The sequence below is a fragment of the Triticum aestivum genome, chromosome 4A (assembly GCF_018294505.1).
Source record: "Triticum aestivum cultivar Chinese Spring chromosome 4A, IWGSC CS RefSeq v2.1, whole genome shotgun sequence".
NCBI lineage: Eukaryota > Viridiplantae > Streptophyta > Magnoliopsida > Poales > Poaceae > Triticum > Triticum aestivum.
In genome coordinates this window covers 20,108,994-20,135,035 of record NC_057803.1, presented here as the reverse complement: position 1 = coordinate 20,135,035, position 26,042 = coordinate 20,108,994, and the positions used below count along the sequence as shown (strand labels likewise).

At 49.5% G+C, this 26,042-nt stretch overlaps 2 protein-coding genes and 1 non-coding gene across 3 annotated transcripts; 1 reads left to right on the top strand and 2 right to left on the bottom strand.

Moving 5' to 3' along the window:
* The first annotated feature begins 8,278 nt into the window (after positions 1 to 8,278).
* LOC123081605 (neurogenic locus notch homolog protein 1) lies at positions 8,279 to 10,491 on the top strand. Its single transcript, XM_044504153.1, has 6 exons — positions 8,279 to 8,557; positions 8,659 to 8,805; positions 9,566 to 9,649; positions 9,768 to 9,896; positions 9,979 to 10,095; positions 10,192 to 10,491. The coding sequence occupies exons 1-6, from the start codon at positions 8,437 to 8,439 to the stop codon at positions 10,260 to 10,262; spliced, it is 669 nt and encodes a 222-aa protein (XP_044360088.1). The 5' UTR covers positions 8,279 to 8,436; the 3' UTR covers positions 10,263 to 10,491.
* A 3,808-nt stretch (positions 10,492 to 14,299) lies between these two features.
* Positions 14,300 to 14,381, bottom strand: TRNAS-GCU (transfer RNA serine (anticodon GCU)). The gene has a single exon. It is a non-coding gene; the product is annotated as a tRNA-Ser (tRNA).
* A 243-nt stretch (positions 14,382 to 14,624) lies between these two features.
* LOC123081604 (EPIDERMAL PATTERNING FACTOR-like protein 4) lies at positions 14,625 to 15,738 on the bottom strand. Its single transcript, XM_044504152.1, has 2 exons — positions 15,315 to 15,738; positions 14,625 to 15,207 (listed from the first exon to the last, which is right to left on the bottom strand). Exons 1-2 carry the CDS (start codon positions 15,385 to 15,387, stop codon positions 14,939 to 14,941), a joined length of 342 nt encoding a protein of 113 aa, XP_044360087.1. The 5' UTR covers positions 15,388 to 15,738; the 3' UTR covers positions 14,625 to 14,938.
* Positions 15,739 to 26,042: the final 10,304 nt, after the last annotated feature.

The window sequence follows — 26,042 nt, the reverse complement described above, 5'->3', positions numbered from 1 at the left end:
TCTCGGGTTTGGGTTTTACCTTGGGTTTCTTCACTAGAGCAGCAGCTGATTTGCCGTTTCATGAAGTATCCCTTCTTGCCCTTGCCCCTTTTGAAACTAGTGGTTTTACTAACCATCAACGATTGATGCTCCCTTTTGATTTCTACTTTCGCGGAGTCAAACATCGCGAATATCTCAAGGATCATCATATATGTCCTTGATATATTATAGTTCATCACGAAGCTCTAGCAGCTTGGTGGTAATGACTTCGGAGGAACTATCACTATTTCATCTGGAAGATTAACTCCCACTTGATTCAAGTGATTGTTGCACTCAGACAATCTGAGCACAAGCTCAACAATTGAGCTTCTCTCCTTAGTTTGCAGGCTAAGAAAATCGTCGGAGGTCTTATACCTCTTGACGTGGGCACGAGCCTGAAATCTCAATTTCAGCCTTCGAAACATCTCATATGTTCCGCGATGTTTCGAAAACGTCTTTGGTGCCTCTACTTAAACCATTTAACTGAACTATCACGTAGTTATCAAAACGTGTATGTTCGATGTTCACAACATCCACAGACGAGGTTTGGGGTTCAGCACACTGAGCGGTGCATTAAGGACATAAGCTTTCTACTGATCGCATAATCGCTACTATCAACTTTCAACTATATTTTCTCTAGGAACATAACTAAAACAGTAGAACTATAGCGTGAACTACGACATAATTTGCAAAAAGGTCTTTTGACTATGTTCAGGATAATTAAGTTCATCTTATGAACTCCCACTCAGATAGACATCCCTCTAGTCATCTAAGTGATTACATGATCCGAGTCAACTAGCCCGTGTCCGATCATCACGTGAGACGGACTAGTTATCATCGGTGAACATCTTCATGTTGATCGTATCTACCATACGACTCATGCTCGACCTTTCGGTCTCCGTGTTCCGAGGCCATGTCTGTACATGCTAGGCTCGTCAAGTTAACCCTAAGTGTATTGCTGTGTAAATCTGTCTTACACCCGTTGTATGTGAACGTAAGAATCCATCACACCCGATCATCATGTGGTGCTTAGAAGCGACGAACTGTAGCAACGGTGCACAGTTAGGGGAGAACACTTCTTGAGATTGTTGTAAGGGATCATCTTATTTACTACCGTCGTCCTAAGTAAACAAGATGCATAAACATGATAAACATCACATGCAATCAAATAGTGACATGATATGGCCAATATCATTTTGCTCCTTTTGATCTTCATCTTCGGGGCTCCATGATCATCATCGTCACCGGCATGACACCATGATCTCCATCATCATGATCTCCATCATCGTGTCTTCATGAAGTTGTCACGCCAACGACTACTTCTACTTCTATGACTAACGCGTTTAGCAATAAAGTAAAGTAGTTTACATGGTGTTCTTCAATGACACGCAGGTCATACAATAAATAAAGACAACTCCTATGGCTCCTGCCGGTTGTCATACTCATCGACATGCAAGTCGTGAATCCTATTACAAGAACATGATCAATCTCATACATCACATATATCATTCATCACATCCTTTTGGCCATATCACATCACATAGCATACCCTGCAAAAACAAGTTAGACGTCCTCTAATTGTTGTTTGCATGTTTTACGTGGCTGCTATGGGTTTCTAGCAAGAACGTTTCTTACCTACGCAAAACCACAACGTGATATGCCAATTGCTATTTACCCTTCATAAGGACCCTTTTCATCGAATCCGTTCCGACTAAAGTGGGAGAGACTGGCACCCGCTAGCCACCTTATGCACCAAGTGCATGTCAATCGGTGGAACCTGTCTCACGTAAGAGTACGTGTAAGGTCGGTCCGGGCCGCTTCATCCCACAATACCGTCGAAACAAGATTGGACTAGTAACGGTAAGCATATTGAACAACATCAACGCCCACAACTACTTTGTGTTCTACTCGTGCAAAGAATCTACGCAATAAACCTGGCTCTGATACCTCTGTTGGGGAACGTAGTAGAAATTCAAAAAATTTCCTACGCAACACCAAGATCTATCTATGGAGAGACCAGCAACGAGTGGAAAGGGGAGTGCATCTACATACCCTTGTAGATCGCTAAGCGGAAGCGTTCAAGTGAACGGGGTTGATGGAGTCGTACTCGTCGTGATTCAGATCACCGATGACCAAGTGCCGAACGGACGGCACCTCCGCGTTCAACACACGTACAGCTCGACGATGTCTCCCACGCCTTGATCCAGCAAGGAGAGAGGGAGAGGTTGAGGAAGACTCCATCCAGCAGCAGCACAACGGCGTGGTGGTGATGGAGGAGCGTGGCAATCCTGCAGGGCTTCGCCGAGCACCTACGGGAGAGGAGATGTGTCACGGGAGGGAGAGGGAGGCAACCAAAGGCCTTAGGTATGATTGCTCCTCCTTTTCCCCACTATATATAGGGCCAAGGGAGAGGGGGAGGGCGCAGCCTTGCCCCCTCCTCCAAGGAAGGGGTGCGGCTAAGGATGGGGAGGAGTCCATCCTCCCCAAGGCACCTCGGAGGTGCCTTCCCCCTTTAGGACTCTTCCCTCTCCAAGTTTCCTTGCGCATGGGCCTCTTGGGGCTGGTGCCCTTGGCCCATGTAGGCCAAGGCGCACCCCCTACAGCCCATGTGGCCCCCCGGGGCAGGTGGCCCCACCCGGTGGGCCCCCGGGACCCTTCCGGTGGTCCCGGTACAATACCGATGACCCCGAAACTTGTCCCGATGGCCGAAACAGGACTTCCTATATATAAATCTTTACCTCCGGACCATTCCGGAACTCCTCGTGACGTCCGGGATCTCATCCGGGACTCTGAACAACATTCGGTAACCACATACAAGCTTCCTTTATAACCCTAGCGTCATCGAACCTTAAGTGTGTAGACCCTACGGGTTCGGGAGACATGTAGACATGACCGAGACGCTCTCTGGTCAATAACCAACAGCGGGATCTGGATACCCATGTTGGCTCCCACATGTTCCACGATGATCTCATCGGATGAACCACGATGTCAAGGACTTAATCAATCCCGTATTCAATTCCCTTTGTCTATCGGTATGTTACTTGCCCGAGATTCGATCGTCGGTATCCAATACCTTGTTCAATCTCGTTACCGGCAAGTCACTTTACTCGTTCCGTAACACATCATCCCGTGATCAACTCCTTGGTCACATTGCGCATATGATGATGTCCTACCGAGTGGGCCCAGAGATACCTCTCCGTTTACACGGAGTGACAAATCCCAGTCTCGATCCGTATAAAACAATAGATACTTTCGGAGATACCTGTAGTGCACCTTTATAGTCACCCAGTTACGTTGTGACGTTTGATACACCCAAAGCATTCCTACGGTATCCAGGAGTTACACGATCTCATGGTCAAAAGAAGAGATACTTGACATTGGCAAAGCTCTAGCATACGAACTACACGATCTTTGTGCTAGGCTTAGGATTGGGTCTTGTCCATCACATCATTCTCCTAATGATGTGATCCCGTTATCAACGACATCCAATGTCCATAGCCAGGAAACCATGACTATCTGTTGATCACAACGAGCTAGTCAACTAGAGGCTCACTAGGGACATATTGTGGTCTATGTATTCACACGTGTATTACGATTTCCGGATAATACAGTTATAGCATGAATAAAAGACAATTATCATGAACAAGGAAATATAATAATAATACTTTTATTATTGCCTCTAGGGCATATTTCCAACACTCGATGCATCCATTTTAGCTTCTGGCTAATATTTCAGTGCTCGATACATCCATTTTACCTTGTTGCAAATGTGTAGGCTACAACACAAGAACAAGCACCTGGACCATCAATGACACAGGCAAGTGAGGAGCCTGTTGTCACACAGGAACATGACATGCCTCCAATTGGAGCTCTTCATCCACATTCAATGATGGAAATCATGAGAAATGGGGTATGTCCATTGAACCTTGTTAAAAATATGATCTTGATATGAAATACATCTCATGTTTCACTACTGTTACAGGCTCCTAAACCAAGGAAAAGAAAGGTGCCAGGACCATTGCCTGAAAGCTCTTTCCTCAAAGAAGCTAGAGCTGCAATGCCATCTGTAGGCAGCAGCACTGCAACAAGATTAGGAAATCTTGCAGCTAGAGTTGAAGTGACGAGGGAGGCCAAGCAGCAAGCCAATGAAATATTGCATGAAAAGAGGTGTGCTGAAATCCTAGCACAAAGGGAAGTTGCTGCTTTGCAAAAAGCAGGTGAATCCCTTGCCAAGAAACAAGCTGAAAAGGCCAAAAAGCTCAAGAAAAATAAGCTTTCAAAGCAGAGGCAAGAAAAAAGAGAGAGCAGGAACTTGAGGCCAAGAAGCTTGCAACAGCAGCTAAAAAACAAGAACTACTGGAGGCAAAGAAGAGAGCTGCAGAAGAGAAGAAAGCAGAAGCAGAAGCAAAGAAAATTGTTGCACTGCAGAAAAAAGCAGCTGCTGCAACAAATAAGCACAAGAAAGTTAACATGTTTGATGAATTCAGGTCCTGAATGACCATTTAATGTAATGGATGAAGTATTTTGCAATTTCTAAATGTTAAGACATGCTAAATTGTGAACCTTTTAGTACTGTATGCTTTTGAAATACTTATGTGTGTTATCAAGGAGCTATGAATGACCAGTTTCTGTTATGCTAAAGAAATGGTGTTATCAAATTCATGTTCTTCATTTGTTCAATAGTAAAATGCATGTTCAGTTCAGTACTGTTATGTGTTATCAACTGCAAATTTTCAAATTTCAGTCTTGTTCCTTCTTGTCAGTGTTCAACAGTCAAATGCATGTTATCAAATGCGAAATGTCTCATCAGTTCATGCCATATAATAACATTTTTCACTTTTCTAATCTCCAACAGCAAAGTTGTCTCCACAAATATTATTGGCACAAAGGTTTCTATTACCACTGACATCAAACAACACAAAAGTCTCCTTCTTACTTAGAAATTGCCAACATTGACAACAATCACATCCTAACTAGAACTAACACTAACACAAAGAGAATTGCAAATAGCAGTACAACTGCTATCTTCATTATAGCAACCAAGTCTGTAACATCTCCTGAAAGTGATTTTAGCAGCAGCAACATCTTCATCATATCTTCATGATCCACTTATGTCGTGTTTTTCTTTTTCTTCATCTCTACTACTTTACTATCCACAGATTCACCTCTCAGATGTCCATTTACCTTCAAATAATCAATGTAACTACCTTCCCAGTGCCAAAAGTTGCAAGGTTTCTTCCCTACCTATTTCACAAAATCAAGAACAAATCTCAAAATCAAATCAAAAACAAATATAAAAATCAAATGAAGAACAACATCCAGTCAATGTTCTTGTACTAACCTTATGATTCATACACTTGTACAAGATCCACCCAGGATGCTTTTCAGTGGTGGACTCAAACCTCCTAATCTGGCGAATCTTGCAATCAGGGCATTGAATCAAAGGAAGCCAACCCGCACCGGCCCCCGATGAGCTACACACGTCGGACATGGGAGCAGAGGATGCAACTGTTGGATCCAAGCGACATGGGAGAGGATGAGAGATTGCGCTAGGGATTTAGTAGTCGGATGAGGGGAACGAGGTGGGAATCGACAGGGGAGGGGAGAGGATGAAGAAACCCTCGACGTGTCCTGTATAGCTGGCAAGTCCAAGCGTTTTTTTTTGTCAAATTCGTCCACGTGCACGTGATACGAGCCGAAACGGTATGGGTTACCGTATAGTGACCCGGTTCAGCGAGCCCGGTGACCGTAACTTGCGATTTCATGAATACAGTGATCAAAGTGAACCCTAGAGTCAAGCTCAGTTACTGTAGATGTAATTTTCTCACTCGCGGGGCTGCCCGCGTCGACGGACGACGCCGCACCGGTTTTGCCGTGTCGGTCCACGGGAGGAGCGCCGGTGGCCCGGCTCGTCGCGTACTTCTACAAGAGTGGTTCCAGATGTTTCACAGGCCGGTGTTGCTGTCCGTGTACATCTGGACCTGGCTTTGGTTGCCTGGCCTGGAGTACTGACTAGACGCGCACGTACGCGGGTCGATTCGATCGACTGTTCCGGCTGGAAACGCACTCGGTAACACACAGTAGAAACACCGATTTGTATGCTCTCAGCCTCGTCTCGCACCCGAACCTGGGCTCAGGATGGCTCAAGGTCGCCGCCGTGCACCTCACCCAGGGCCGTGCGCCGATCTCCGTCGCCGCCAATGAGTTGTCCAAGCGCGCTAGGACAACTCCAACACACAAAGTTCCAACGGATCCCAAAACGTGGATAAATTTACAGGATCCTATCAACTTGACCACAACTTCCCCTTGGTGTAGGAAAAGTTTTGCTTCCCGTAAACTTTTGGCGGTAAAATAACCTCCCGCAACTTCATCGCACAGCCACTGCCCATCGGAACACCACCACGCCGTTGACGAGTCGTCGGCCCCATCATAATGCAGCTACACTGCCACTGCCTATCATGCTGATGTGTTGTGGAGCCACCACCCGACTGCCCCGCATCACCACACCGCTTGTCGCCAGCCGCAACCGCACTGTCTCATCGGAGGCCATCACACGTGTTACTGAATGGCAGACCCTAGGCCATTATCTAGTTTTAGTTAAAGAAAAATAAAATAAAAAACATATTTTAGAGGAAGAAGTTTTTTTTTGCTGGGATTAGAGGAAGAAGTTTACTCTACAAGATATGACAAAAGTAGCTCTCGGGAATTGTTTTTCCTAAAATTTACATCATGCTTTCTAAGAAAAATGTTGGAGTTGCTCTAAGACCCCCACGCTTGCCTCTCGCGCACGGCAACCACCTCGCTGGCGAGGAGGCAGACGCATCACCGCCCGTCACCCGTCGAGTCCTTCTCACCGCCTCCAGCTTCGGCATCAACGTCGGCATAGGGGTTACCTGGTCGCGCTTTCATGAAAAAAAGCTTTTGCTCGCTTTTTACAAATAAAGAATGAAACACAGGTGCACGGCCCTGGCAATCACGCTTCCTCTTCCGGCGAGGATTCTAGAGGCCGGCCTTTGGTTGTTGAGTCGTACATCTCCACCATAGCTTGCGATGCTACCATGTGTTGTGTCTGCAGCCGCCGAGGAAAAGGAGGGTGGAAGCAAAACGATGTGTGAAGGCACATGTCGATGATGTTGTGCGCTGTGAGGAACGGGTAGGGGCACATCAGAGCTCTGTGAAGGCGCAAAGACTTTGTGTGCAGACAAGGTCGACCTCGAGCCCCCGACGGGGATGAAGAATAACGACTACAGCGGGGATATGATTTGGGCAGTCGAGGAGGTAGGGGAAGCCTCTGAGGTCGCCGTGCCGGAGTGCAAGACAAAGAGAACAACAGAGAGGGTGTTTTCTCTGGTATTACGAAGTTTGCGCGATTAACATTCTGGTTTTTAGGGGTGAGTGGGTGATGCGGCCGAAATGTGATACATCAGGGGGTTAGGGCATCTCCAACAATGTTTCTCAAGTCGGGCTCGCTATCAGTTCGCGGACACGTTGTGGGACATGGATACGTAAGTGGCCATCCAACCATGTCCATTAAATGTATGCACGTTTTTTTCTTTTGGTGGTCATTTGTGAAGAACTCGATCTGCATCTGACTTTGCATATTTCTCTTGTGAAGCTCACCATCAAAGTCGGAGCCATCTCATGCTGGTGTGTGTTTGACTATTGTCATGTGTCGACGTCAAGATCCATGTAGTTCGCGAATAGCGGTTTGTTGATGGTGCTCTACGGTAAATTGAATTTGGAGTGAGACGACGACACTCGTATGCACTCTTGACGGGTGTTTTTCTTCTCGGTAACGCCGGGACATTCTCATCGGTAGCCAGGTTGGCCAAAGTGCTCTATGCTGTCAATGTGGACGAGTCGGTCCGTTTTTCGCTAATTAAATAAAAAAATTATTGTCTTCTTAGTTAAGAATAGTATAAAACAGCATCCGCCCTCTCACGAATTGAGTGTTCCTAGCCGTGCGATTTCACATGATGGACATTCCTAACCGTTGGATATTCGTTTGTCACTATGTTTACCGCGAACTGGGCTAAATACTCCCGTAGCTTTTTTGAAAATAACAAAACTATTTCCATATCCATCAAGCTATAGTCACTAATTTGAACAATAGTTTACGAAAAACAGAAGACAATACATTTGAAAAGTATCCGGGAGCGCGCCATCTGGAAGGGAACCCACCTTGACTTTGCTTGGCTCCTCGCTGCTAAGTCAATATTGGAAGCCCCCATAAAACCTCCTCATCTCCCTACCAACTAACTGTACACATCCATCCGCCTCTTTAAGCTCCATCATAACAACCACCCACACACACACGGGAGCGCAGAGACCGGAAACACCAACGGGCAGCAGCAGAGCAGTACTAGTCGGCGGTACTTGCGGCTGCAGCAGAGTCGAGAGAGAAACCAAGAAACCAAGATGAGACGACTCGCCGGCGGCGCCGCGCTGGTGCTCCTCCTCCTCCTCCTGGCCATCACCGCCAGGCCTGCCGCCGCCGACTTCTTCTCCCCTCTCAGCCCCCTCCTCGCCCCCGTCATGGGTAAGTCTCCCCGCGCGCTTCTCCCAACGCCGCCGGCGATGTCAATTACTACGAGCTTGGCCGTGGTTTCTGACCTGGGGTTGTGTGGCCGACGCGAGCAGGGTCGCTATGCAAGGCGGTGGCCTGCGGGAAGGGGAACTGCACGGTGACCACGGGCCTCCCGGGGTACAGGTGCGACTGCGAGCCCGGGTGGAAGCAGATGCACGTCGGCGACAGCCTCAGGTTCCTGCCCTGCGTCATCCCCAACTGTAAGTGCGCGCTCCTCTTGCGTATACGTCCTTTCTCTTCCTCCATCAATGGGCAGCCAGGCCAGCCCAGAAATGCCGGAATTGTTTGTTGTACCGGTGACGGTGCGTAACTGCATAACACCTACGTCCTGGGATGCCTAATCTGTCAGCAACTTTTCTGAATTCTGACCCACGATTAGCTTCTGAATACATATTCTTGTTTTGTTGTAAAATTAGTTCTCAGGAAAGTAGAATATTTCAGCAATCTGAACTGCGCCAGAACTCTGGATGGTTTATATGCATCTCGAATACATTGTGATGTGGACTTGCAGAGTCACGAAGTCCATTTTGTACTCCAAAAGGATGTCCACTTTTCAGTCTGAATAAAGTCGATTTTTAGGCATTGAAAGTCCACATGTACATAAATCTCATTGGTCCACCAAAACGCGTAGTAATCGCAGTTTCTCAATTCTGTTTGCTGTCTCTATTGTTGAAACAGACAGGCATGGGTCTTAAATCTTTAACATGCATGTCTATCGGTCAGAATAGGGATAAGTTACTTTTAAATGCTTCTGCCTTCGTGTCATCTTCAGATTTTCTTTTCAATCAAAAGTGCCCTCTTCAGGGTTCTTGTGTTTCAGTATGTTTCTTCCTACACCTGAAGGAACACTTGTGTATACTAATCCAATGCACAGAAATTAATCAATATTATCTGCACACAAAATATTACAGAGTTTTGCTTATATCATCCCACATAACCAACAAGAGCATATCCCTGCAGGTACCATTGATCGCTCATGCTCTAACGACAATTCAGCCCCAACACCGGCGCCTTCACCCAAAAATGTCTCCGTCTCGGCAGACCGTAACTACTGCACCTTTACCGCTGCTTGTTTTCCTATTTGTACATTTTGTGCTCATGTTGTTTTCATTTAATCTGTAGTCATGTTTATTGATCTCTATGTGTACAATCCTTTTTACAGCTTGTGACTTAGCTTACTGTGGTTCGGGGGGCACATGCAAGAACGCCACGGGGCTCAGCTACCACTGCGAGTGCAAGGAGGGCTTCAGCAATGTTCTGAACATGACTACAATGCCTTGTTTTCAAGACTGTAAGATCATATGGACACAAGCAACTTCCCATCTGTACAGCAAAACCACGCATCTCACATCTAACTCCTGGCATCATTTCAGGTTCTTACGGAGCGGATTGCGCAGCCATCGGGATCCTACCATCCACAAACTCCAATTCTACAGCACCACCAGCTGGCTCTGCAAGTGTTTCAAACAATTGCAATGCACCTGTTCCAGGTATAAAAGGCTTCCTTCAGATATGTCTCGACATCTGCATCGGTCGTACGTACGGGTGAATTTACTGTCATCGCCCCTTTGTTACATCATTTGCAGGATCTGTTTTGCGGCAAATTCTACTTCCTCTGCTGATATTGGCCTCACTGGCCATGGGTCAGGCGACATGAACAGAGGATGGTTTATACCACGGTATAACACTAGAGGGAGTATTTGTTCACGGACAGGGTAGAGCTTTTAGCCCGTTAGAGATGTACTTTGTTGGGTGTATGTCGCTGCTGCAGTATTTGTTTTGCACTTGTTGATTCTTCTACGGTGCGAGAATTGATGATTTAGTGTGAAAATGGAATAAACTGTCTCTGTGAATAATTCTATAATATTAAATAAACCGATTGTCTATTTGATTGTTGGGTGGCTGAAACTTTTCATGTTCTTATTTGTGATGTCGATTTCCTCAATGACAGAATCCTATGCTCTATAAATAGAACAAAGCAAAAAGAAGTTTGATATTTTTCATCATAAAAAATCTACATGGTACTTCCTTTAGATTTTAATAAAACTAGACATTCTAGCAATATTATGAGCATCTACATTGTAGACCCTTGTTTCATGTTTGAAGGAAACATCTCGTAGAACCTCCAGCTTGCGCGTGACTTCGGTTAAGATCATGACTTCCTCTCCTCTGCTTCCTTCATAGATACTTCTAACAACCCCCGTAGAATCAGAGGCTATAACAGCCTTATACAGATTTAGGTCCTGCATCAAGCACAGCCCTTCGCGGCACGCCATTACCTCAACACAAACTGGACCGTAAACAGTCTCCATAGCGAATGCCGAAGCCCCCAGGTAGGTACCATCATCAGCACGAAAAATAGCTGCAGCCGAGCACCTGTTGTTCTCATATGACAATGCAGCATCAACATTACCTTTCACAGCACCCTTTGGCTGCCTCTCCTGCTGACCTCTCTGTTCTGCTGAATCGATCAAGCCCACCTCATGCAACAAATGTGTTATAAAATTGCATGTTTCAAAAGGGCTCTGATAAACATCTTCATGTATGATATCTCGCCTTGCCTTCCAGACTGCCCACAGGGCAGTAATCATCTTCACATTATCTGTACTGGATAGGAAATCATCCATCTCGAACAACCAGCTTCTAGCATTTGGCTCACCGCAGCTCCTCGGTTTATCATAGAAGTTCTTCATCGACCAGTACCCAAACACATCAAGCCATTCTGCACTCCACGAATCCTCGCTCCAGCCACAAATGCTGCAAACACTAGTCGGTGCCAACATCTGCAGCGGGTAAGCTTTGGCGCGCAAGCCTCAAAGCAAAAACTTTTAATTTAGCCGGTATTGAATGCTTCCACATTCTTGTCCATGATCTTTCAATTTATTTTTCAACTCAGACCCACATGCTCGCGCATCTAGTACTCCTACTTTTAGAGATTATTACAATCTGCAGTATTAGTACTGGGCCGGAAAAATGAAAGAACAAGCTATGAAGTGCTTGGTTTCCCTCACCACCAACCATTCCTTATCGTGGGCCTTCATAGCTGCCTTGTCAATTGGTACTTGGGCCATGAATGAGTTAACTAGTGAAATGTCAGTTGTGAAAAACAAAATCGATAAGTGGGTTGGCATGTGTGGCTTTTTTTTAGGTATGGCATGTGTCCACCTAGGACATTCTAGCAATTTGTATCCCTGTGAACATTATACATGAATGGTACCCCTCATTTCTCTAAAAAAAATTTGAAATATGCTGCCTTCGATTCCATTCCCACTCTGATTTTGTTTTGTTTGTTCATGAGTGGAAGTTTTGGGTAAGATAAATGTTGAATGTAGTTCGCTTGGAAAACTAACAAAGCGGGACGCGGTAATTGCTACTCCCTCCGTTTCAAAATAGATGAACCAACTTTATACTAACTTTATACTAAAGTTAGTACAAAATTGAGTCATCTATTTTGGAACGAAGGAAGTAGGTGCGAGCAAATTTTCGTGAGCAAATGGCGTGCACCCAAAGCCTTGGCTTGGCTGCCGGCGATATTCAGCAATCAGCACACCAGAGCCATGGGCTGGATCAACTGCTACTGAAAACACTCTGCCTCACCAAGCAAAATATCATCTCGCGTGGTTACCTGCGCCTAATCCGCCACTGCTTAGCGACACAATGAACATCTGACAGGGCCGCCATGATCTGCAGATTCAGAGATTCTCACTGTGCTTGCTTGCGTCGCACGCACGTACAACGCCTCGGCCCTGGCGAATCTTTGCGTCTGCGTGCAGGCGAAACGCTTGCTCGTCTCTGCTTTGTGTTTGATCTGATTCAGTCATACAGTTACGCTGCTGCGTCGCTCATCTGTTCCGCGTGGAGGCGAGCGAAACCACCACTAGCTTTGCTGCGAGAGCAAGCGACCGCGCTCCCGAGGATACTATTGGTAGACACAGTGCTGAAGCCAAGCTAAAGCTTTCGCAGGGGGGAGCAGGTGGCACCCTGCGACGACGTCGACGGGGACGACACTCTTTGCGTTTCTGACGACGAAAAACTGCACACAGAAAGGAGCCGTGCTCCAATCATGTCCTCTATATATATTTTAGAGAGAAACTGGAGGAGCACAAAGATCTCACAAGAGGAGGACAGATGTTCCTGCTTCCCAACAGCATTTCATTTATAACAATGGAAGAAATCTACCAGCATCCACTTATATGATGCAAGCAGCCCAACAACGCATCCTTTTCAGTAAGCTAATTCCAGATAAGAATCCGGTGAAATTTGGGCGGCCAGATTCGTGCATGAGAGAGACAGCCGACAGCTGAGCTGAGCTTATTAGCAGTGCTCCCGTCAGATCAAGTCATGGAATTACTATTAGTTGAACGCATGTAGGAGCCATAAAAGAATGAATTCGAGGATGCCCGGGGCTGGATCACCTTTTATCGGGACTCATGTGCCACCACCAATCCACCATCCCTGGCCGGCTCCATGGGCTTTAAAAAATGTTCAGGGACATGGCTCGGTCTCCATCACTGACAGGAGTTAGTACGCCGGCCCCCGGAAAATTTTCACGCGGGAGAAACAGCTCCAAGAAAATCACACATCTCATCCCCAGCTAGCTCACCCCAGCTCAGCTCAGCTCAGCTCAGAGACACTGTAGGAAAGGAACGAGGTTCATGCCAAATTCCCAGGCCTCTCCCCCTCTCCCGAGGAAAGAGACGAGGTTTTCACGGACGGAATGACCAAAAGGTGGGGCGATAGGGAGGAAAGCCACCGTTTCTGTTCCCTCGGCGCAGAGGCTGTGCCTGCCCCCTCTCGCCGGGGACGCCTGCAGCCTCATCGTGCGTGCCTGAATGAATGGCGCAGAACGCTGCCGCCAACATACATAATTCAGAGATGATTGAGCTACAGCCATGCACGTAGATAGGCCTGCGTGTGAGCTGAGCCTACGGCTAAGTATAGTATTGCGTGCAAACAAATGACGGGCGGCGATAATTCATAAACAAACACGTAAAAAAAGGGCACGGGATGGCATGCATGGCGTCCAAAGTAGGGCATTCAGGCCTCCTCATCCCCTCTCCTCTCTAGGGAACTTATGCTGATTTGACGCGAGCAAAGCAGCAGCAGCGGCAGCTGGGAGTAGCAGTAGCATAAATTAGTTCCACTGCCGGGGGGAAGCCTACCGTGCCGTAGGCCACTGTTGCTGTGGCGTTTGTATACTAGGCGCGCGCAGGCTTTTTCCTTTGTTTCTTGCTCCTGTGAAGAAAAGAGTCTGAAGAAAAGAGAGAGGGGCTCGTGCTGCACTGCTGCAGCTGCCATGGCATGCAGCTCGGGCTGTTCGTCGCGCACTGCAGCTGTAGCTCTACACTCCTAGGAAGAGGAAATGCCTGCTACTGTTCCCGCCTCATCTTTTGGGGGCCTAGCCATGGTTTTCTGTACGCGCTCATACTATATGCGGCTCTACGAGGCACATGCCCTGCCATGGAGTGCGCTTGTGCTGGAACGGATGGAGTGAGGATAAGAAATTGTTCTGAACTTTTTCATGGGGGAGATTGTTTCTTGTTTCTTTGGGTGTGGTGTGGTGTATTGAACTGGCCACAAGATCCAGGGAATCCCAAGAACAATTACAGGCTCCATCCAGACATGGAAAACGCGTGTAGTAGCAGGAAGTGAAAATTTGGAGAGATCCAGCGTAAAAAAAAGGAGGGAAACAATCGACGCCTGAGAGATTCGAACTCTCGCGGGGAAACCCCATGTACTTAGCAGGCACACGCCTTAACCACTCGGCCAAAGCGTCTTTTGTGGCTAGTTTGGCATACTGGCTCTTTTATACGTAAGGAAGCATGCTCGAACAGAGCAAAATGATGAGGAAGATGTTGTCCATGAGGAAATATACATCATAGATTAACGAAAATTAGTCGGAAAATCACTCCTCAAAACCGGAAGTTGGCTTGGCGACTCGACAAGGAGAAGAACCAGAGAGAGAGAGCGTGAACGAACAATCTCGATCCATCTCTCCACCTCTTCGGACGCGACGACAAGACACTGGTTAAAATCTCCAAGAACTGAACAATGTTATTACATACATCGAGGAGGAAGCCTCCATGTTTGGTTTCTTTCCATGGTTCCATGGATCTCTCTGCGCTCCGCTCCCTCTTCTTCTTCTTCTTCTTCTCTAGCTAGATCCCTCTGGTTGCCGTGCGTGTGCTGGACCTCCTGGCCTTGTGCGCGCAGGCAGCCGTGGCCTTGAGGAGCTAGCTCCCGTGAGTGAGCTGAAGCAGCCGTAATGGCGGACCGAGCCGGGAGCAGCATCAGGGCATACATATATGTGCAGACGGAGCCGTGGACGGGCGGTCATGGCATGAAGAGCCTGTCGCCGCACTTGCAGCGCCAGGCCTCCGGGTAGTACTCGAGCGGGAAGCTGACGCCGGGCTGGATGGCCACGTGCACCGGCCGGCACGGGTGGCACCGCCCGCACCGGCTCCGGCACGTCGGCGGCGACGAGCCCGGGCCCACCAGCTCCCTCCGCCGCGCCGCCTCCGCAGGGTCCTCCCACGAGTACTGCTCCAGCGCTGCTCTACCGCCGCTGCTGCCGCTCCTCCGGCTCGTCGCGGCGCACCCACCTGCAGGAGACATACACATGCGCGGCGCACGTACGTGTGAGCTAGAGCTCGCCTTGTATATAATGCCGAAGAAACACGGAGAAAGTGCATGTCGCTGGCTGTCTTACCGAGGGCAGCGGCGAGGAAGAGGAGGTGGAGGAGGAGCGCCGCGGCGAGGCCGCGCCGGCTCGCCCAGCCCATAGGTGGCCGAGCGTCTCCGCTCAGCTAGCCCACCAGATCTCGTATCACCCACCGAGCGTCCGGCGTCTGTGTCGCGCCTGGCAGGCTAGCTCGAGGACAGGCCGGAGGTGGTGACCGGCGAGGGGGGAGCAGCAGGAGGGAGAAGAAAGCAAAGCGAGAAAAGCAGAGCGAGAGCGGCGCTGAATGCCGCTGGCTGCTGCTGCGGTGCACGAGGGGGACTGACGCGGACGGAAGGGGGTGGGGTGGAGTGGCGTTTGTGTGCGCGCGCGAGTCAATCCGCACGCACGCACGGAGTAGTCATGGACTGTGCGTGCGGGCTCTGCAGCGCCGGAGCCATAAAGGAGAGAGGGAGAGAGGGGGGGAGAGTGAGAGGAGAGATAATATAGAGAGAGAAATCCAGAGCTGGGGCCGTGTGGTCTCGCCGTGTCTGTGGGTGTGGTGCCGCCGGCGTCACCGCGTGGAGGGAGAGGCGGCTTTGTTTTTTTTTTTAGGGTAGAGGCGGCTTTGGTTGGGAGGTTCGGGTGTGGCTCGCTCGCTCGCTCGGGTCGCGCCCGGCCGGGCCAAGCGGCGGCGGCGGCAACAATCCGGCTCGCAGTCTGTGCGCCCAGCATGGTGGGCCCGCTGCCGGTAGAGGCCGGGCCGAGCCGGGGCCTGGCAGCGGCGGCCCGTGCACCCCTTACCGGGACCCGTGGGCTGGCCGGGTATGGCCGTATGAGTGTGTACGTACTGCTGCTTCTTCTCCTCTCTCTCTCTCAAAAAAAGGAGTGTACCCTAAAAAAATGAGTGTACTGGTGGTAATTTCGCCCATCGGTCTAATCCACCGACTTAACCATGAGATGAGATGGCCATGCTCGCACCCAACCACCCGCATGATGGCTTATCAGCGTTCAAGAGCCAACCACTGCCTTCACATCAGTCTCTCGCCGTTTCGTTCCGTCACGTCTCCGAGTTACGCATCTCATCACCACCTCATGCGTGCACGTACTACACGTAGCGTAGGTACTTTCCACACGCATGGCCGTGTTGGTCCTGATGGCGCTTGTCACTGGCCACAAGACCGATCAGCTCACGGATGGACGACGGGTCGGACACTCGGAGTGCCGGTACTGCTTGTCACCGGCTGGAAGATCGGCCCATGGTGGACCGACTGGATCGATTATCATCTCGTTCTCGTTCTATGTTTGCTCGTCTCTCTCTCTCTTTTTTGTTAGGTTCTTCGTTTGGCGATGGCGCTTTATAATTGCGGAACATGAGTAGCTAGGCCACCTAGATTCCGCCTAATCTAGATGCAATGGCCGTCCCATCAGTCCTTGGCGTCCTGCTCCGCCTCGTCGCACTGCACTGTGCCACCTTTCTCGATCCTGGATTAATGAACTCGATTAATCAGACAGACGGACAAGTACGCTTGGTTGGCACATGCATGTCTCCGCAGCTACTGCTGCTCTTCTCTGCTCTTAAACTCCTGCCGGGTGGTCAATCCGTAACGCTAAGCATGAAGCGCTGGTCCACGATTACCACAGTACGTACTGCTGGTACGGTCTTCCAGCGCACGCGCCTCTTGCAAAATTGATAGAGATACTCCTTTTGAGTCTCTAGGTGGAATTAATTTGGATGGTTACCCGGGACCTGCCCCTGTCTCGACGCATCCTGAGCGATCATGACACTGCATGGCGCTCGGCTTGACGATGGGCACATTACGCCGTTGGCACCGCTAGATGATGGGTTGGCCGACGACAACGGGGCCGTCCGCCGAGAAGGGAGCCGTCAAATCAGCAACCCTGGCAGGTCGAGCTCCCGCCGAGAAGGTTGCCAACTTGCCAAGTACTCGTAGTGGCAGTACGCGTACTTCCCTTCTACTAGTGGAGTACTCCCTCTGCAAACCAATATAAAAAACGTTTAGAATACTAAAATAGTGATCTAAACACTCTTATATTAGTTTACAGAGGAATTACATTTTAAGAAACTAGGTTTAGATGAGCAATTGAATGCACGAGCCTTAACATGTTAAGCCAGGCCAGCGTGCACGACAAGGAAAGGCAAAACGTGGCCACGTCTCTTTTGTTTACAGCTTCTAGTCGGGATGTCAAAATGACCCTCCAAAGGGTTCATGTTCCTGCCTCTGTATACGACCAACAAAAAGAAATTCCTTGGTCTAAAACACATTCTGCGTCCTGGTGCGTGCGTGAACAACTCCAACTTGATTCAGGCACGGACGTACAGCATTCACGCTATCGATGTCCCTTTCTTCAACGAGAGAAACGCAAACGAAACACAAGCACGGATCTACCAAGAATCTACAAATTTGGGATGGGCCTCTTCATTCCCTTATTATCAATCATAATCCCCCACATTAGCTTGCCTGTAAAAAAATTGACCAACCTTTTGTAGATGTAGCATTACTCATTAAATATAAAGTCAACGTGTACACGAGTACATAAGGGCCACCTTGCGAGTAAGGGCACATTTCTTTGGTTAAAATACATATGGTTCTTGCAAAACAATAACGTCCAACAAAGTGTTGTAAGTACCGACATGGATAACAACCCTTATTTTCATTATATAAAAACCATGCAACTATCTTCCAAACATACCCCCTTGTCGGGAGGGTGTTAGGAAACGGAGCGAAAACTCCCGTCTGGGAAGACATTTGGCTTGATGATCTGGCTCTCGCAAAGAGATTTTCTAGATTGTATGCCATTTCCTTTAGCAACTTAAGTACCCTTCAATCAGTTAAGAGTAGAGGATGGAGTGATTTTGAATTCAAAAGAACCATGTATGGAGACATTGAACAATAATGGGCTGATCTTCGTAGCTTGGTCGGTGAGGAGATTTCGACTGAAGACAAAGACAGAGTGATATGCACTTTAAATGGCAATAGTAAATTTGTGGTGAAGCAATTGTATTGGCATTTGAAAGCACGTGCTTTGGTGGGATACAGATTTATCTGAATGTTGAAGTTGCCATAGAAGATTAAACATTTCCTTTGACTAATGTTGAAGGATGGTATCCTGACTAAAGATAAGCTGCTCAAAAGAGGATGGACTCGCATTGGCCAGTGTCACTTCTGTGAGAAAAAAAGAAGAGAAATTAGCCACTTCCTTTGAATGCAATTTGGCCAAATTAATTTGGCAAGTGGTTGCCTGTGGTTTAATAGATATGGCTCATGATAATGTAGATGACTTAGTATGAGCTTAGGATCAATCCTTCGCCAAAGACAGAGAGCTCTGGTGGTGAAGGGAGAAGTTAGTCTATGGTAGATATTGTGGAAGGCTAGAAACAAAGTTTGCTTTGAGAAGAAGTTTCCCAGTGATCCAACTAGTGTTTTCTTTTACAGTGGCCATTGTGGTTTCTAACTTTTGTCACTTTCTTACAAGCTGGAGCATTTTGCAAAAAGAACCAAGGCGAAGAAGAATTGAAGATGTGTGTGAGATGATCAAAGATGGTGCTTAGAGAGGCTTATGCTCAAAGGCATGGATGGAACCTGGTGCTAGAAGACTGGAGTTGTGAAGAAGAGAAGAATATGTTGCTTCCTGGAATTTTACTTTGGGTTGTGCTTGATGCGTATGTAATAAAAATGTGATTTAAACGACCATTTCTTTACTTTTGATTATTTTTGGCTGTTCCCTTAGCTATGCTTTCCTAGAGCACCTAGTTAAGTTGTTCTGGCTAAACTCATATATATTGTTACTTCCTGGTTGATCTTTTAGTTGTAGTTGGATTCTTTTTGTTTCTTTGTTTCATCGTTGACGATGTTGTAAATATTGTGCCGGTTTCTCTAATAGAAATCGGCGAGGTGGCGTGTTGCTTTGTTAAAACAAATCTCCCAAACATATGGATCAAATTATGTGGTGGATACAAATTAGAGATAACTTGAACCGTGGACTAGACAGGTCGAGACAAGTGACAATGGAAAACAAATGCCCTCTTTCATGAATTAAGAGTATTTGTTGAGTTAAGGTCATTTGCAACCACACACAACTAATTTTTGCGTTCTATATGTCCATGGACACGCTCGGATACGGCATGGGCTCATCCCTCATTGGTGTGCGCTTACAACCGTGCTCCCCATTTCCTAACTCTCAAATACATACACAAGCATGCATCGTCGATCAACACACGTACTTCGCTTTCATAGCTCCTAGTTCATGAATAGTATAAACATTGCAATGCTATGACCTAGCAAACTAGAACATAACATAGGTGAGTTTATCATACATACCATCGAACTATCAAAATGACGACATGTTCTACTAGTTCATCGAAACAATAGCATAAACTAAGGTAGGACTATTGATAGGGGAAGTTCACCGACAGGTTGCCTGGCCCTTGGTGTTGTCGTCGTCTTTGTCGTGGAAGTAGTGTTTGATGGTGACATAGGAGTTGAGGTGGATCTACTTGCTGCCATAGTTGGATGTGTTGGATGCAATACTGGACATGTTCTCGCTTGATTTTAGGGGTAGGTTAACTAGGGCACAAATGACCCGGGTTTGCTTCTTTGCCAGAACCCGAGCAGCCCTAGCTTGCCGCTCCACGTGGATCCAAGCACAGGCTTCCTCCGCTTCCGCGAGCGTTTTGGCGTTGATCATATGGTAGCGCGCGCCCGACTCTTTGGCGGTTACGGACTACTGCTTGACGGTGCAGAAGACCAGGTCCTCGTCGGATCCGAGGGGCACCAACACCACAATAGATGTGGTGGATGAGTAGGAGCCGCGACAGTCCTTCGCCTTCTCACTCCAGGCACACAACGCCTCGACCTCGAAGGAGCCCCCGCATCCGCGGCCATGCGCATTGCTCGCTAGCCCCGGACTCTGAAGCCGAGGCTGGTGCGGGGATAAGCGCCCATCACCGAGGTTCAGCTGCGACGACGCATGGGACATACGCCGTGAGCGTTGCAGGCTTTTGTCGGGCGTGGCGGCGCTGCCATATCTGCATCGGGGAGGCTCTGACGGCGGATCTCGAGTCTTGCCCTAGGATCGGCGGAGCGCGAGCCGGACTGCTATCTCCTCCTGGTGCGAGCAGGTGAAGAGTTCCCCTTGGACAGATCTAGACACGATGGACTCAAATCCACTATTCACCATGTTGTAGATGGCCGAAGATGACCGGAGAGGAGCGGTGCGAAGCGAAGAGAAGTGGAGTGTACTATTCAAAAATGGTTAAGGCTGGATCGGGGGTAGGGATAGGGATGGATTTTATGAGATCGAGGTGGTCAGCCCGATGTGGCGGACGAGTCGAGACGGCCCTAAATCCACCTCACATATGGATTAGGTATTGGGGATCGGCTATGAGACATTTTTTGTCTAGTCCGTATTCCAGCTGTCCACCCGGACATATGGGGCGGAGTATAGTGTTCTATTGGAGATGCTTAAGGGCATCTTCAAGGCGGACCCTTAAACCTTCCCTATACGTCCGAATCGTAGTGTCCGGTCCATTTTTGCCATCCAACAGGGACTTGTATACGTACGCGTAGCAGTCCGGACGTACATATTACACTATCCAGGAGAAAAACGTGGGGAAGTTTTACCGGAATCCGGACATGCACTTGACCAATCACAAATGCATGGTCTCCCTCTCCTCTCTCCTTCCAACCGAACAATAAACCACAAATATCCACCACATGCATGATGGCCACCTACTTTTTCTCCTCCTAGTCGGATACTATGTGATTAGCATTTCATGACTCCCTTCCGTGTCATGTCAGCGGACCACGTCCGGACATAAAAACGAAAATATAACGAAGACGTTTGTGAGTCAACGTTGGAAATGTTCTAAGACACCGTTTTTGACAATGAGATCTTAAACTTCTAGTCGCTGTTGGTCTTTCTCCATATATCCTCTTTCTCTAAAGAGAAAAATGGCCGAGTCCGGTCAGATGCTTTGCGGTGCCTGGTTTTATGAACAGAAGAGGGGTCCGTCAGAGGAAGGTGAGACGTGAAGACCGCGGGCATGCTCATCATAAGCTTAAGCCCCTGGTCGTAAAGGTTAAAGGTAATAAAGCTACTAGCTAGCTACTCCTAGCTATCACGTCAATGTAAAGCAAAAAAAAGCGTCGACATGGCCGGCCAGTGAACTATCGGGAGAACATTACAAACAGCCACATCACGCATCCTCTCAAACTCGACCGATTGGAGTTTGATTCCCATCAACAGCTAATTGAACGCCGTGGGTTATCTCGTGACCCTCAACACGTAGGCGTAGGGTGGTACGGAAGAAAAATCACACTGCCCCGGTAAGTGCGGTGAATGAGTCGGCGGTCATTCCCGGCGATCTATCCTACGCGATTCGTGTCGAGCGGTCGAGCCGGCCGGGCAAGTGCATGCGCGCGGTCACGTCGAAATGATCGAAAGCGAGCCGACCCGCGTCTGGGCGGATCAAACAGCACATGTGCTGGGAGCTAGCCCAGCCCGGCCTTGTAGCGTCACGGCGAGCATGGCGCGGCATCCACGCCCGCACGCCCGCCGCTGTAGGTACAGGCAACCACATCACCGTCGACCGGTGCCGGCCGGCCGGCGCACGAGGCCGGATCCGGAACGGGCTCCCGTCGCCTTTCTCGGGGGGCCTACCGGCCGGCCGGATATACAGAGCCTAGGATGGATTTGATCAGGAACAGTGCTCCTACGACGTCGGACCAGACTGCTCCTGGACCCCCCGTATGTGCGTGCGTGCGTGCGTGCGTGCGTGCGTGCATGTGCATGGCACACCGAGCGCCTGCGTGTACGTACGTATGGACCCTACCATGGGACGGGAGCTCTCTCTCGCTCTCGGTTGGCACGGACGGTGGATGTGTGAAAGATCGATGGACCAGACGGGATGTGCGACAAGCGTCCGATCGGATCGGCCGTCTGATCTGACCCGAACCTGATTCTGGCCATTTCTCCGACGAAACGCTGCGGCCAGGCCGACCGACCGCGTCCAGGGCCTGGAGGGTTGGGTCTGGGTGTGTCGACTGGTAGAGCGTATTTATGGCCCCGTGCGACGCAGCGGTCAGTGTTCGGGCCGATGATGATGATGCCTGGCTTGATCCTATCGGCATGCGTGTCGGTTGCTCCCATGCCTTTCCCTTTCACCAATTAAGAGCATCCTATGTACACAGATGTCGAGTGCCACTGGAGTAGTACTACCTCCGTCCCGGTGTATAAGTCATTCGTGTAGTTTCAGGTCGATAATTTAACTATCTAAATATGTATTATATGTGACAAAAAATATATATTTAGAAACTACATCCGTGTGGAATCTAGTGGTATATTTTTCATGACATATAACACATATTTAATTCCTCAAATCGATGACCTAGAACTACGCGAATGACTTATACACCCGGACGGAGGGAGTAGTATTGATGAAACCCTTAATTGCAGGATCTTTGTCTCCCGTATCCCTTCAACACATACAGATCGCAATATACTCCAGGCCTAGTTTCTGCATGTTGAAATTTGCGAAACATGTCACAGGCAAAAATTAATGTGGCCACGTAAGAAGAAGAAAAAGTCGTACTGCTGTGCAGCATTGCCCATTTTAGGGATAAGACTCGATAAACAGTTGTAACCAAATACGTATCAGGGGACATGGATCAGGGTTTGTTTTCTTCCGTGTATGGACTTCAGAGACGACGTATTTGACTAGGGCCAAGAACCTGTCACTTCTGCTGTTCTGCGGTCGTCTTCTCCTCTCCGCCCTTCTCCACTGACTCCAACGCCGACGAATAATTTATCTACTCCTCGACCCGTCGCATTTTGTACACTTCCGGTTCGGGATCAATCGACCCGAAATCACCATGACATCTGCAGTGCAACGGCCACTGGAATCCACAGGTTCAACTGTGTGTCCGCGGCCTACAGATCATTCGTGCGTGGATCCTGCGGTGAAAAATCCACGACCCGTCTTTCGTGAGTATGAGTAGTGCTGGTACACATGCACAGGGACTGGAGTCAGGACTAGCAGTGCGGTGCTGCACGCAGTGCGGTCGTACGAGCAAAAGAGAGAGAGAGAGAGCAATCGATATCCGCGCCGCGAGAGAAAAGGCGGAGAGAGGGTGGACCGGTATACGTCCCCGTGAAGAAAAAGCGGACGCGCCGGCCACTGCCACACGTGCAAACCCACACGGGACCTCTGTCACCGGCCCTGGACCACCCTCCGGCCATGGAGATGGAGTAGATTGTTTCCTGATGACCCCCGCTACCATCGTACACCACACCACAGTCTCACAGCTCACAAATGTACACCAAAGGTCATACTAGTATTTGCCATAAGGCCAACTCCATGGCGCGACCCGAAACGAACGTTCGTTTTGTCCGCATTCTGTCCGTTTGGTTTTGGGTAGGGATTTAGGATCGTGTCCGGGCGTGTCCTGGGATGCGGTGGCCGTGCACGCAGCGCGTGGCCGCATCCATTTGCCTCATCCTGTCCGCGTCTATTAAAAAAACCAGAAGCAGCGTTTCAAATGCCAAGCCTTAATTCAGGCCAGCGGCCCCGGTTCATCACGCCGGCAACAGAGCCAGCGGCCTACACGTCCATTGCCGGCATCAGCCATCGGCCGGCAACACAGCCAGCCTCCAAAATAAATAGTTGTCCTCGCCGACAACACAACCAGCGGCCGACAACACAGCCGGCCACCAAAATGATTGTTTTCTCGTCGGCACACGGCCAGCGGCCCAGCGGGCGGGCGACACCCATGCCAGCCTCCAAAAAGAACGGCTACGGCCGATCGGACGACCTAGTTCAGGCCTTCGGCGTCGAGCATTTCCTTCTGCTTGGCCTCGAACCAGGCCCTCGTCTTGTCGCTCATCTTCGATAAGTCCACGCTCATGATCGCAAGGGCCACCGCCTTTGCTTTGGTGGCGGCATTGGTGGCCTCGATGTCGAGCTACCTCTGCCTGGCCTTGACGTTGTCGGCCTCGATGTCGAGCTGCCTTTGCCGGGCAGCCTCTTCCATGTCGAGCTGCCTTTGCCGGGCCGCCTCCTCTATGTCGATATTCCTCTTCTTGGACGCCTCCTCCATCTCAAACTTCTTTTTTTGAAGGTCTAGGTATTGCTTCATTTGCTCGTCCTTACTTTGCCGCTTCTTCTCGTCCCTCACATCCTTTTGAGACATCATGCCATGCAAAGTGTCATGCAATGCCATGGATGAGGCATCACGTATGTCATCAACCTTGGAGTTGGTCTTGCCCCTCGGCCTCTTCAACGCCTCGCCATCTCCACCTCCGGCGAACTTGGTCGTCTTCAGTCCTCTCTTCCTTTGTAGTTCACGGTATTGGTCCTTAAACTTAGGGCAATTGTTGATGAGTGTCCAACAATGCGTAAGAGTGAATGGCTTGTCATTGTGACGGGCCTTGAATGCCTCCAAAGATTGAAATACCTACAACACATGATCAACAAGAAGTGAACATGCAAACATATACAAGGCTGAAGTCTCATGGCCGTAGCAAGGAAAGGGCTAGGAAGAGGAGAGCATACCGTGTCCCCAACGCCGAGACCACTCACGGGCCGTGCTTGAACGCTCTCAAATGCGGCTTGATACTTGTTGCACTCTTGTTGGATGAACAACCATCTCTTTTGAATCGAGCCGATGCCACGGTTGCTTGTAATTTGGTAGGGCTCGAACATCTTCATTTCATTGAATGTTTTGTGGACTCTCATAAAAAAACAATGCCCTTTTGTTGCGCGCCGGTCCTCGGATCTTGACTAATCTCCATCCAAACTTGGAAAATCAACTTGTCCTCATCTTGTGTGTATGAACCCGTGCGAATGCTCTTCCTCTTATTTTGTGCTTCCGCTCTTTGGGTGAGCTCGTCGATGAACAATGGCTCGCCACTAATATCAACGTCATTGCCTTCTTCTTCATCACCATCACCTTCGACATAGATGTCATTGTCTTCATGCCACGAGTCACCATGGTCGTAGTCAGCACGGTCGTCGGCCTCTTCATCGGGTACGTACTGGGCACGGCCATCCTGACTTTGGGTCTCCTCGGGGTCGTAGGCACGGCCATGTCCACCCTCGAAGATCACGTCCTCCATGTACTGGTTGTAGAAGGGGTCGTCGACGGTTGGCGTTGGGGTTGGCATTCCGTCAAACAAGGCGTGGGGGGCCGGCATGGTGCCCGTGAATGGTGCCCGTGCCTGCTTTCTTTGCATATCGACGGACGGCCGGCCGCCGCTGCTGGACCCAGACGTGACGTTGAGGTCGATGACGGCCGAGGGGTGCGGTGTCGATGGCGCGAACAAGCCCACGTCCGGCGACTCCGAGAAACGGGTTTGGCCGTCGTGCCTTGGTGGAGGAAAGCCGGGCGACATGGGCGCGGTGCGCGAGGTCGGCGACTGGCAGTGCGTAAGCCGGGCGACCAACGAGTCTGTGCTCACCGGGCCGACGGCCGCTCCAGGGAACCCGGGCGGACGGCCCATGCCAAGCATGAGGATGGCATGCTCTTTGTTGGCGAGATCCTCCTTCTCGTCGGCCGCGCGGCATCCAGCTCATCGCGCTGGGCGGCGAACTTGGCCGCGACGACATTGACCTTGACGACCGCTCTCCGTTCCCTCCTCTTTGCCGATTCCGCGTCCAACTTGGCGATCTCCTCCGGCGTGCACACCGACCACGGCTTCATTGGCGCATTCTTCTTCACCTTTGCGGGCGGGTCGACGGCCAGGCCGTCGGAACTCGGC